The 13304-nt window shown below is 36.5% G+C and overlaps 1 protein-coding gene across 1 annotated transcript in view; it reads left to right on the plus strand.

Moving 5' to 3' along the window:
• Nucleotides 1–461: 461 nt before the first annotated feature.
• The window catches only part of MAN1A2 (mannosidase alpha class 1A member 2), a 175834-nt gene continuing 162991 nt past the window's right edge, over nt 462–13304 (plus strand). Inside the window, exon 1 of the mRNA XM_007075673.2 lies at nt 462–1003. Coding sequence (XP_007075735.1) covers nt 702–1003 — 302 coding nt within the window. The 5' untranslated portion in view covers nt 462–701. The remainder of the gene's footprint in view (nt 1004–13304) is intronic.

Consider the following 13304-nt stretch of genomic DNA (forward strand, 5'->3'; position numbering starts at 1 on the left):
GGCTGCGAGGGCGCAGGCTTTTGGGGGCGCGAATGCCCTTCGTGCCGGCCGTCGAGGGGGCAGCGTCGGAGCTCTCCCCGGAGCCGGGAGCCTGGAGGCGGCGTCGGGAGGCGCGGGCGTGCGAGACCCCCTCCCTGCGACTTCGCCCGGCGCCGCTGCTTCGCCTTCCCGGCGAGGCGGGAGACCTCCCTCCCCGTTGGCAGACTTCCGAGGAGCCCCTTATTTTTCCACCACCGAGGTGAAGAGATTCTGAAATCGAAGCATCAGGGGTGGTTAAGTGAACCTTCTGCAACTCCTCGGATCTGGTCAGGCTCCCGTTTGGGGCGGCAGACCACATTGGAGCATCTCACTGGGGTGCCGGAATGGAAGACCCCACCTTGCATCCTTTCTGCAGCGTTGCTTGCCTCGTCCGCCGTTAGGAATGAAGAGGAGACTTGTGATAACCCGAGGAGGTACTGAAAGCCAAATGGCAGAGAAAATATCACAGGACACAAACTAGTGATCGTGTGGGGGCCACACACGTTTTTGAATGTAATTGGACGAGCGTGAAAGAGGTGCCCTATTAAAAAGCACAGCAGTCCTTTAAGAGGAGCAAAATTGAGTTTCCCCATTTTTGCCAAGATTTTGAAGACTGTTCAATGTATTGTACATTTGATATAAGATGATAACTTTATAAAATATTCTGCCCGAGAGCGTAAACGATGACTACCCCGGCCCTGCTCCCTTTATCTGGACGAAGGATACCACCTCTGAACCTGGGGCCGCCTTCCTTTCCGCATCACAGGGCTACCTTGAGACTTTCTGAGAAGTTTATCCTCCTCCTTATTCTAAGTGCCTTCATCACCCTGTGTTTTGGGGCATTCTTCTTCCTTCCAGACTCTTCAAAACACAAACGCTTTGATCTGGGTTTGGAAGATGTGTTAATTCCCCATGTAGATGCCAGCAAAGGGGCCAAAAACCCTGGAGTCTTCCTGATCCATGGACCTGATGAACATAGACACAGGTTTGTTTATTTCAGAAGTTCTGATATTAACATTTGGCAGAGCAAGGTATGGTTTATTGCATCAGACGGGTCTTAAAATTTTTCGTTGTTGTTGTTGCAGTAAAATGTAATTTTCCTCGAGTCGTTAGAGTTGTAGTTATTTCAGAACTGATAGAATGGAACCATAGACGGGAAGGGCTCCTAGAGCCTAGTCCTCCAGCTCCTTTGTTTTATAGAGGAGAAACGTTTGTGCTCAGAGATGTAGTGCCTCATATGAACGTTTGGGAATGGAGGTATGAAAATTTAATCTAAAGAAATGATGACCTATGCTGCGCCTTCATTTATTAAGAATGTGTTGCATTCAGTCTTAGTGCCACCCTGTGAAATAGACCCATTGAATCCTGACCGCTTCTGTGAGTTTGTTCTCTCCCAGAGGGCTCTTATTCTCTGGCTTGTAGTTAAAGCTTAGTAGTGAATCTTAGCTTTTTAGGAAGGCAAACTATGGGCAGAATATACCTGTGGTGTCTTAACCTACAGAAATATACTGATTTCTGTTATTTTCAGGGACCTGTTTTGGTGCTCCATATGGAATTAGTTACGTTGAAAATATCATTGAATCTTACAGTCATTTCACTTTGTGTTTTTTAACAAGATTTGGTTATATATTTTAATTTATTTTTTATAATGTGTGAGATGGAGTGTGTCAAGGAACTATTGCAGTTTATTTGGTTAAAGGGATCACATTCTTTCAGATCACCAAATTGAGGGGAGCGCTCGGTGATTATAGCCAAATTGGGGTAAAATGGGAGCTCTAGTGACTGTCTCTTTAAATCATTTATGCAATTTGTGTCAGAAGAAGAGTTCGGGAAAGTAGTTTATTTTTCTCAAACCTACATTTTTTTTTTTAACTGTTAAATTCCCTCTTTTCCCTGTTTCTTAAAATAATTTTTGAGTGTGTGAAAAAAACTATGTGTTTGAATTCTGTTTTCAACTGACATTAGTTTTAACTTTTTATTAAGTAGGAGGTTTTTGGAAAAGCTGAGGTTCAAATGTGAGCCTAAGTTTAAATACTTGGGATAATGTAGTGTTGTAATGACAGCTGGTTTTTCCTTATTCTCAATCTTGTTAATTCATTATTTTCTTCCTGATTCTTTGACTTTTGGCTGAACCTTATGGAGTAGTTACTTCTAAAACTGTTTCATGCCATTATTCTGTAACTAAATTTGGACTTTTTGCCATCATTTTCATCTTCTGTACTCTTTTGCATCAGTTCCTTCTATTTTGCCCTTTGCCCTTTGCGACTTCGAGAAAATCTGATGTGATCTGTGAAATATGTTGCTGAAAAATTAGCACTGAAACTACTATTTTCCTGGAGAAACCTTAGTTCCCATGATTTTTATAGAAGCTCTGATAAATATTTGAAAATAAAGGGTGTTAAGACTGGCTTCAGATTTTTTTTTGACAACCACGCGTAAACATTGTTTAACTCTATAATTATAGTAATCCGTCACATACTGAGCAGTTTTCTTCACATTTTAAGTGTGGTCTAAAGGTTAAAATATATACAGTATATGGCAACATCCTAGTTTAGAAATATTCACATAGAAAGATTCTCAGTTAAGTAGAGTTAAAATTTAAGATTTGAATGAGAATAGGTATGTCCATCTTATTCATGTTTTAAAAAGCCTACTTAAATCTCTCAAACAAAAATTCTTAAATTAATAGGACCTGTGAATGCATATGCTTGTGTATTGCTATCCCAAATTCTTGGGTTCCTGAGTTTGGAATTAGAGGGATGGTTATTGAGTTCTCATAGTAAGGGATGGTGGGTGAGCCAGATCCTGAGTTTTGGATAGTAAGAGTCCAGGTAGCAAATGATACTTGTGAGAGTTTACTCCAGTCTATTTAGTTCCTGAATTTAGGAAACCAAGAATTCACATAGTGAGGGTTCGGGTGAAGAGGGATCCCTGTATTACCTCTATACATATTTCTGTGCTTATATCAGTTTGTTTTTATCTTTGTTTTGTATGTCATTGATTGTTGCTTACCATATCTTAAAGCACAGTCTACCAATTTCTAATTTGAGCAATGAAATCCATTTCAAAGCAGAGATCATTCAAATAAGTTTAAAATGTGAGACATAAAACATCAAGCTAATGCAGACATATTATCTTTATAAAAATCATGCAGAAAGATGGTATTTTAACAGAGTTAGTTGGTGCTAAAATCATACGTATTTTGGGTGTGGGTCAAAAAAACATCTTTCTTAATTTGAAAAGTACAAGTTGATAATTTATCTTAATTTTGTGTATGTGTAGAAGGGTGCAGGGTAGAGGGATGAGGAACCTTACTTTAATGGATAAGTAATGGAAAATAAATCATGGCCATTATTTCTTATTCACAGTATTTAAGGGGTACTTGTTGCATTGACTTTTCTTTATTAATGAGTTAGCTTAATATTGTAGTTAGGTGCTTAAGTTCTGAGTCTTGACTACATAGATTCATACCCTAGTTTGTCACTGATTTAGATGTATGATCTTGAGTAAATTTTCATACTCTGTGCCTAAATTGCTTCCTCTGGATGACGGCATTTACTTTACAGATTGTTATATTGAATGAGATAGTAACATACAAAGTACTCAAAATAGTTCTTAGTATTTAGTAAGTGGTCAATAAATATTAGGAATTATTATCAATAATTATTGTTTTAATTGAATTACTTTAATTTTGAGGCCACTTTAAATACCATACATGTTTCTGAAAAGTTAGGTACAAATTAATATTTTAAAGGCATACCAGAATCTTGTTGTTGTCTAAAGGAACATTTAAAAAAAAATTTTTTTTTTCAATGTTTATTTATTTTTGAGACAGAGAGAGACAGAGCATGAATGGGGGAAGGTCAGAGAGGGAGACACAGAATCCAAAGCAGGCTCCAGGCTCTGAGCTGTCAGCACAGAGCCCAACGTGGGGCTCGAACTCACGACTTGAGCCGAAGTCCGACGCTCAACCAGCTGAGCCACCCAGGCGCCCCAAAGGAACATTTTATAACCAAAGTAGTTAGTGACAAATGTGTATTGCATGTCTACTGTGTGTCAGGCCCTGCTTTAATGGAGCTTCCCATCTAGGAGGATGATGGGCATTAAATAAGTAAATTTATTGTTGAAGTATGAGGAATGTTATGAAGTTGTACTCAGTGCTGTCAGAGTACATAATGGTGCGATTTATCCCTGTGGAGTGGGGTCGTGGGACAGGCAGTGCCAACAGGGAAGGCTTCATTGAGGAAGCAGTGACTGGCTCAGAGACTTAGAACTAGTAGATTGCTAAGTGAACTAGAGATGTGGGAAAAAGTGGTCATAGCAGAGGATACAACATGTGTGAGAACCCTAAGAAAAAAGCCTGGCACCATTGAGGACCTGAGAAATGTTCAGTATGGCTGGTGTGGGGCGGCTAGGTGAAGACTACATGAGAGGTCAGATTTGGCCTTCTTGTTGTTCAAAAAGCATGGGTTAGTTGCCAGCTTTCACATATCAGGAGATTTCCCACGAAAGTCTAGATTTCTGATTTCTCTTGACAAAATTAGAGGCTATGGTATTTTCAGATGGCAATTTTCAGATTCAGATCAGAATCCCTGGGCAGGCTCCTGGAGAGTCTGCAGTTAAGTATTTTGGTCTTTATCTTGAGTACTGTGGGAAACCAGTAAAGGGTTTTCATGAAAGCAGGGCAATGCCATAATCATTTTTTAAAAATTTAAATAATCACTATGATTGCAGTGTAAACACTGGATTGGAGAGGAGGAGGAAGAAATGTAAAATTAGGAGAGCCTAGGTCACAGAGGAGATTGGCTTAGACCACACTGGTGATAGTGGAGGAGAGAAATTCGTGGAGAAAAGTGGTTGATTCAAAAGATGTTGAAGTGTTAAGTTTCACAGAAGTTGATTGTCAATTGAATATGGGGGCTAAGGGAGGAGGAGGAGGCAGTCCACGATAACTCCCAGTTTCTGGGTGACATGGCCATGGATTACTAAGACGTATATACTATGTGGAATGAATAATTTATATGATTGATGTTATATAAGAATTTAAGATAAAGCATTTTCATGGAAAAACCTGTATGTTCCCTTCTATTAAGTGGTTCACAAACAGTCCATAGTTTTCAGATGATAATAATGTAAAACGCATAGTTTGATGTTGCTGATAGTTTTAACATCTGTGATTTCAAGGTAACTAAAACAGGGGTCAGTTATAACACAACATGAATGTTGTTATAAATATACACTGGATATACATAAAGTATCATGTTCATAATTTGTGTACATAATAGACCTATCTAATTAAAATTTTACTTATTACCTTCATTTTTGAAACTGACATTTTATATAATGGCATTGTATAAATGGGATTTGTGGTTTTGTTTTGTTTTTTAAATATTTATTTGAATTGCCAGTGTGTTTCATCCTCTAGTCAGGATTTTGTTAGTATGAATTGAATACTTGAAGGTATGTTAACTTCTGATAGTTTCCTCAAACAGAAAGAACAAACAGGCTTTGGAGTTAAAGGGACCTAAAGTTGCATCTTGGTTTTACTAACTAGCTGTGAGACATTTTACTAGACATAATCACTATTGACCCTGTGCTGGCCAATGTGGTAGTCACTAATGGCATGTTGTTTTTGAACTTGAAATGTATCTAGTCCAGATTGCAGTGTGCTTTAGTGAGAGTTTCTTAAGATTTTCATGTCATGATTTGTATTTTTTGCTTGATTCAGTTTTGCTTTTTATTGCATGAGTAGAGATTTAAAATCTCACTATTGTCATTTTAATTTTAATATCCTTCCTTATTTCATCCCTCTTCCATGCCTTTCCCCCCTTATCCTGTTCTTAGGGCATTCTGCTCGTGTTTGGGGGAGGTTACATCATTTAAGTCTGCTGGACTTTCCCTTGTAATGTATTTACCCCCTTTGGCTGGTGGTTCTTTTTACCACTTCCCTTTAATCAGAGTCTGTTTAAAGGAACGTCTGTATATACTTGATATTTACCAACAGTCTGATATAGATGCCTTTATTGTGTGTGTGTGTATATGTATATGTGTATTTGTGTGTGTATGTATATGTGTGTGTGTGTGTATGTCTATTTTTATTGAGTGAATACCCTTTTCACCTGGGTAGTTGGAGGACAAGTTGATCTGTGCAGCTCTCAGTGTAATTTCCTCTATTCTGCGGTGATACTAGCATCTTTAGTCCTCTCACTGTTTTGGTGCTAGAGAACATTTTTATGTAATTCCTGAAATGAGAGTAAGTTGGCTGCATGGACAGCTACTGAGGTTTTTGTTGTCTTGTCCCTTACCACCTAGAAATCAGTTTTTCATTCTATTTCCCATGCACTTCTCCCATCTCTAGGAGTTGCTCTCTAACTAACTAGTTAGATAATAAGGTAAGAATTGGGAAGAGACTGTGGGGAAAGACCAGTTAAACAGTGAGTGCTCTGACTGTGTGGAGGACTCTGTCCCATTTTTCCATTGGGACAGACCCTTGGTCTCTGAGATTAGTTACAATTGGGGTAGGGTAGTAGTTTGGTCATTTTTGGTGCATGAGGTGAGGCTTGATTCTGGACAGTCCAAGTGTGGTTATAAATTAGCAAAGAATTCTTCCAAATTCTGATATGATGGCTCTTATTTCTTTGGTAATCTGAGGTTTTGTCATTTTCTGCATCTTTCATAGGTATTGATAGTGATTTGGAAGAGGCTGTGTTTTGGGGCTGCTCATCAGATGACATTTTGTATATTACTTAAAGTCTAATTCTGATCCTAAGCCAAATGACAGTGACCTTGCTTTTATTAGTTCAGCATTACAAAATCACTGAATATGTTAGTATATTTTTCATTTTTCTCCAAAATGAATAAAATATCAGTATGGTTTGGTTAAAATGCAGAATGCCAAGGTATAAATGCTGATTTTCATGTTGGTCAGTGAGTGTTGGAAATTCCAGGAGATGACCTACTGTACAGTGCTCCACAAGTTGAATGTTAATGTGTTAACGGTATTTATTGGTTGAAGTTAAATGTTTTAAGGAAATCAGATTTGTTCAAGTATTAGTTTATTTTTTTTTTAAAGCTATGGTAGCCTTTCCAAAATTTCTCTTGGGTTTTATAAAAAGTGTTCTAGGGCTATGAAATGTTTATTTACTCTTATTAATATTTCTTGGATTTTCTTATTTTAAAGGATCCAACATAATCTAAGAATATTCCTTCCAAATTATTAACATTGTCTTATGTATGTTACATGTAGCCTCTAGAACATGTAGTTTAAAATTCGATTTTATTTTTTATCAGCATCGCTTGTTGTAAATCTATGCTTCAGTTACTTTCAGGGATTTGCATTTAATCTTATTTCCTGATAGTGTTTTCTGATCTACAGGGTTCTTGTTAATATTAACTAATCATCACAGCTGAGATTGCCCAAATCCACTTATGGGTTTATTCCCTTACCTCCCCTGCCTGTAGGTAGTGTTTTTCCTGTGTACTTTATCTTTCTCACGTATGTCTGTGATTGCATATTTACAGTCATTTGCTTACTTCTCGGTCTCTCCTAAAAGAGCATGGGCTCCTTGAGGGCAAATGACTGTCTTTTATTTATCTTTATATCTCCAATGCTTGAAGTACACTTGGTCCTTAATAAAAGTATATACCTATTGAATAAATGATGTTTCATGGTAAGGTGACAAATTCCCCAAGAGAAGGTATAAACAAAACACCAGGAAGAATTGAAAAGTAAGAAGCAAAAGTAGGAGGAATGATATCTTAAAGTGAGAAGCATATAGTCTTTAATAAAGGCCCTTTATAAAAAATAATTTAAAAAATTAGGGAAGAATTCCTGTAGACCCTATCTACAACATACTTATTCCTATCAAGGTACCTAAGGTATTTTGCATGCCCTCAAATTGAATTTCTCCTTTTTTTTTAAAAAAATTTTTTTTTTTTAGCGTTTATTTATTTTTGAGACAGAGAGAGACAGAGCATGAACGGGGGAGGGGCAGAGAGAGAGGGAGACACAGAATCTGAAGCAGGCTCCAGGCTCTGAGCCATCAGCCCAGAGCCCGATGCGGGGCTCAAACTCACGGACCGCGAGATCGTGACCTGAGCTGAAGTCGGACGCTTAACCGACTGATCCACTCAGGCGCTCCTGAATTTTCTCCTTCTTTAGGAAAAAAGGAGGAAAACAATGGAGAGCCTGTGGCAGTGTTTTCACATGTTTAACCTTTAGTTTTCACATCAGACCTGTTAAGTTAGGTATTACTAACCTAATTTTTACAAATATAGATATTATAAAATTGGATCATGCTGAAAGTTGGCACGTCAGAAACTAAACATGTTCCCCCCACTCCACCCCCCCACCCCCCACCCCCCCCAATCTGTGGTTTCTCTGTCCTCTGTTCAGTTATCTGCAGTCAACCGTGGTCTGGGGGCAGATGATTCTCCTTCTGACGTGTAAGGTCAGTAGCAGCCTAACACTAGGTCACCTCATCTCATCAAACAAGTATCTTATCATTGTACATCATCATCATAAGAAGTGTGAGTGTGCTACAGTAAGGTATTTTGAGACAGAGAGGGTGACCACATTCATATAACTTTTTATTACAATATATTGTTATTCTAGTTTGTTATGAGTTATTGTTGTTAATCTTTTACTGTGCCTAATTTATAAATTAAACTTTATCATAGGTATGTATAGGAAAAAAGGTATATATAGGGTTTGTTACTATCTGTGGTTTCAGGCATCCTTTAGGGGTCTTGGAACTTATCCCCCACAGAGAAGGGGGACTACTGTTTTCAAAATCGGTAGTACATGGTAAACATGAACTGATTAGCTGGGCAAATGTTCTGTTTACTACTGTTTGAAAATGCTAAAAAATTTTAGATTATGGTTTGGGTTGACACTACACATTCATTGGCCAGAATAATCATTTACTATTTTTATTTTCCATTAACTGTGCACATTCTTTGAGAAAAGTTTATTTATTAAAAGAAATTTTTTTTAAATGTTTATTTTTGAGAGAGAGTGAGAGCACCAGAGAGAGAGAGACAGAGTGTGAGCAGGGGAGGGGCAGAGAGAGGGAGACCCAGAATTCAAAGCAGGCTCCAGGCTCTGAGCTTTCAGCACAGAGCCTGACGTGGGGCTCAAAATCATGAGCCATGAGATCACGACCTGAGCTGAAGTTGGACGCTTAACCCACTGAGCCACCCAGGCACCCCAGAAAAGTTTATTTTGATTGCCATTGAACTTTGCTGGAACATGTTTTCCTTATAGAACATGGCTGTAGTGAAGAATTTACAGATGAGGTTTTAGGATTTATTATAAGAAAAATCTCCTTTAAAGGTTATTGATTTCAGTGATTTATCTTGGAATTTTTGTAGTCCAGGAGAAAGGCATCATTGTATATTTAAAAGAACATTGGGCTTGGCGTGCTGGGTGGCTCAGTTGGTTGTGTCAGACTTCGGCTCAGGTCATGATCTCATGATGTGTGAATTCGAGCCCCACACGGGCTCTCTGCTGTCAGCACAGAGCTGGCTTTGGGTCGTCTGTCCCTCTCTCTCTGCCTCTACCCCATTTGTTCTCTCTCTCAAAAATAAACAAACATAAAACAAACAAAAACCCCTTCGGCTCAGTGTTAAGAGATAGGAGCTCTAGTTTCAGCATCGGCCTTACTTGTTAGAATGTATTTAGATAAGCTGTTTAATTTCCCTGTGCCTATTTATGAAATAAGGGAATTGATTGAATCTTTAGATTGCTTCCAGTTCATACATACGAAATGCTAACAATTTCATGAAGTAGGGAACTGAAGAATGTGCAGTAATTTAAGATATCACAAAGACTATGAAAACAAAATGTGTTCTAAATAGGAATTAGCAGTGTCATTTTTATATATAAAAATTAAGGTTAAAAATCATTTTATATGTGACTATAATTCATTTATATATTCTATAATGAAATTTGTACCAATTTAAAAGTGTAAATGAATGAAATGCTATTTTATACATTCTTGATTCTCTTATGTTTGAAAAGTATTGAACTTTTTTTTTTTTAACATTTTATATGCTGGCCTGAATGAAGGTAATAGATATATTTACAGAAGTATTTCCAGGTGTCATTTTTGAGCCCAGTTAACAATCCCATCTCTTAATTTGGTATCTAAGTCTTTAGGATAGATGCTATGGAAAACAAGCGTCCCTGAGTAAGTCAGGCCTCAGACCTGTGAAGGCTCTTATTACCCTTGATGGAAAATTTTCCTTGATTTTCTAACATTAATACTGAGAGATGCCTTTGAAAGTGTCCATTCTCTTTTATTTCCCATATCTAAACAAGAACTTTAGGGACAAGTTATATAAAGAGTTAAAGAAACAAAAGGATATGAAGTAATCTGGAGACTACAAAGAACAATGTGTATATTGTTTTTCCTTTTGCATTTTTGACAGTTACATATTTATAAAATCAACCTTTATTACCTATGCAGATCTCTTGGCCTCTCCTTAGTGATAATGAGGTTACTGTTAAAAAAACACTGGTCACATTCATTTATTCAGCAAGGGTTTTTGAGTATTTATTATGTGCTAAGCATTATACTAAGTATTGGGGATTATGGAAGATTAATTTTGACTTTGGACACTACTCAGAAATTTAAATCTTAGATTCAAATCTTAGCATCATTCTTAGAGTATATATTACTGATACCTTTTCACCTAGGTGAGCCTCTGGCACATGCATTTAGGTCATTGACATTTTTTTTGAGAGGTCAGATAAGTTACCGTCTTCTCTTTCCTCCCCTTTGTTTTTTCCTAGTGAATTTATGTCATTAATTTATCCATTTCTGGAATATGGACTGTGTTATCTGGAAATAAGGTGCAGTGTTCTATAGCTTTTTTCGGTCAAGAACTAGGCACTGGCATCTGAAAAAAATATGCCAACCAATTGAGATGTGGCACAATTGCGTATATTTAGGTGTCTAAAACTGTCTATATAACTATATATATTTTATTTGTAAAGTTCTGTGTGCCATACATGACCTTTTAAATTACTTGGCAGTAAGGTGGCATCAGATACAAGGACATATTTGTTGGTATGTATCTGTAATGCATGTAATAATAAATGTGAATAATTTTTCTCTTAATGAGTGATGCCATTAATAAACATTTATCTTTTCATGACCTGGATTTTTCCCTCTACTTAAAAAGATTGGTAATAACCTTGAACATTGAGTGGTTGGTCCTTCTTGCACTTGCACTGTTTGTAAGTCTAAATTAATAGAATTTTTGTGAGGAAGAACTTGATAGTATTAGCTAATTTAAAGTGCATATCTTTGGTTCAGTACTTCTTCTGAGAACTTATTCTTGGGAAATCTTCACATCACTGCACAAAAAGATGTTCCAATGTGTATGTAAACCACAATTTCTTTATCCATTCATTGAGGAGAGCACCTGTTGGGATGAGCACTGGGTGTTGTATGGAAACCAATTTGACAATAAATTTCATATTAAAAAAAAAAAAGATGTTCCAAGAATATCCCTTGAAGCTATAACATGACATTTTTAAATGATTTAAATGTCTGTCAACAGGGGATTACTTACATAAATGGTAATAGGTCCCAGTATGTGCATAGTTCTTTTTTTTTTTTTTCCTTTTTTTAACCCCCTATGGATCTTTCTGGTTATTCCCGAAAGCACCACACTGTTCTAATTTCATAGTTTTATAATAGTATGTTTTGATATCTGGTATAAGTTCTCTGTAATGTTGTTTTTTAAAGAGTTATAAGCATAAATAAAAGTCTTAACATAATATTACTGTCACTGTAGGTGCTATTTAAAATGTTAACATTTTCCTTTTTTAGCTGAAAATTACCCTTCTTGAGGCAAACCTCTAGCCTGAGTTTGACATTGTCTTAAGTACGTGGTTTTATACTTCTACAGCATATATATTGATATAAACTATCTCTATAAGTATAAATATATAATTATAATATAGTTTTGCATGTTCTTAAACACAGTGTATATCATTATGCAAGTTTTCTTTTTGCTCATCATTCTTTTAACAATTTATGTATGTTTCTAATTGGGCTGTGGCTCAATTATTTTATTTACTTAGTCCATTTTATGAGTAAACCTCAAATTGTTTGTATATTCCCCTGTTGATAGATTCTTTGGTTAATTTCATACTATTGCTGCAGAAACCTTCTTGTACATGTGTTCTTGGGCACATATTTTTTTCTCCAAGGTAGAAATTTAGTAATAGAACTGAGTTGTAAAGTTGGTATATCATTGACTCAAAATTGTTTTGTTAAATTGTCTCAAAAGTGAGTGTACCAATTTAAACTCCTACCTGCATCTTCGTAAATGATGGTATTGTTAGATTTTAAAAAATCTTTACCAATATGATGCCAATTTTAGTTTTTATTTCCAATTACTAGTAAGGTAGAACTGTTTTTTGTTTTTTGTTTTTTTTTTTTTTTTTTTTTTTTTTATAACGTTGTTGGCTGGATTTCCTAGTCTTTAAGTTGCTGGTTTACGTTTTTTTTGCCAATTTTTCTTTTGGGTTTTTTTCCTTTTTCTTTGTATGAATTATACATTCTGAGTGAATTCTTTGTTAGTTATATGCCTTATACATATCTTCTTGTAATGGATGCCTTAGTTTTATACTTTGTTGATGGTGTCTTTGATTTTACAGAAGTGGAAAATTTTAATGTAATTGAAATTGTTAATACTTTTCTTTATGGTATTGCCTTTTGAATTTTGCTTAGGGAATACTTTTATACCCTGAAGTTATAGTGACCTATATTTTCAGTTCTGGCAGTTTTAAAGTTTCGTTTTTTACATCTAGGGATTTAACCTACATGGTTTTGACTTTTGTGTATGAATGATGAGGTAGGGATTGAGTTTAGATTTTTCCATACAGGTGTCCGATTTTCCCTCTGCTACTTATTGAAGAATCTGTCCTTTCCCATAGATTTGTAATGTCATTTCTTCTATAAAGCTATTTTTCATATTTTCATAGGTTTGTTTCTGGCTTCTCTGTGTCCTTTTGCATATTTCTTTTGCATTAGCATGGCTTGCTGTTTTAAGAAGTATAAAAATGAATGTGGCATTATGTAAGCCTTGATATCAGATAATGCTATGGGCCGAATGTTTGTGTCCTCCCAAAATTCGCATGTTGAAATCCTGATTCTCAGTGTGATGGTATGAGGAGGGTGGGGCCTTTGGGAGGTAATCAGGTTATGAGAGTGAAACCCTCATGAACGGGATTAGTGCCCTTATGAAAAGATAGGAGAGAGCTTGCTTTG

The sequence above is a fragment of the Panthera tigris genome, chromosome C1, assembly GCF_018350195.1.
Source record: "Panthera tigris isolate Pti1 chromosome C1, P.tigris_Pti1_mat1.1, whole genome shotgun sequence".
In the NCBI taxonomy this organism is placed as follows: domain Eukaryota; kingdom Metazoa; phylum Chordata; class Mammalia; order Carnivora; family Felidae; genus Panthera; species Panthera tigris.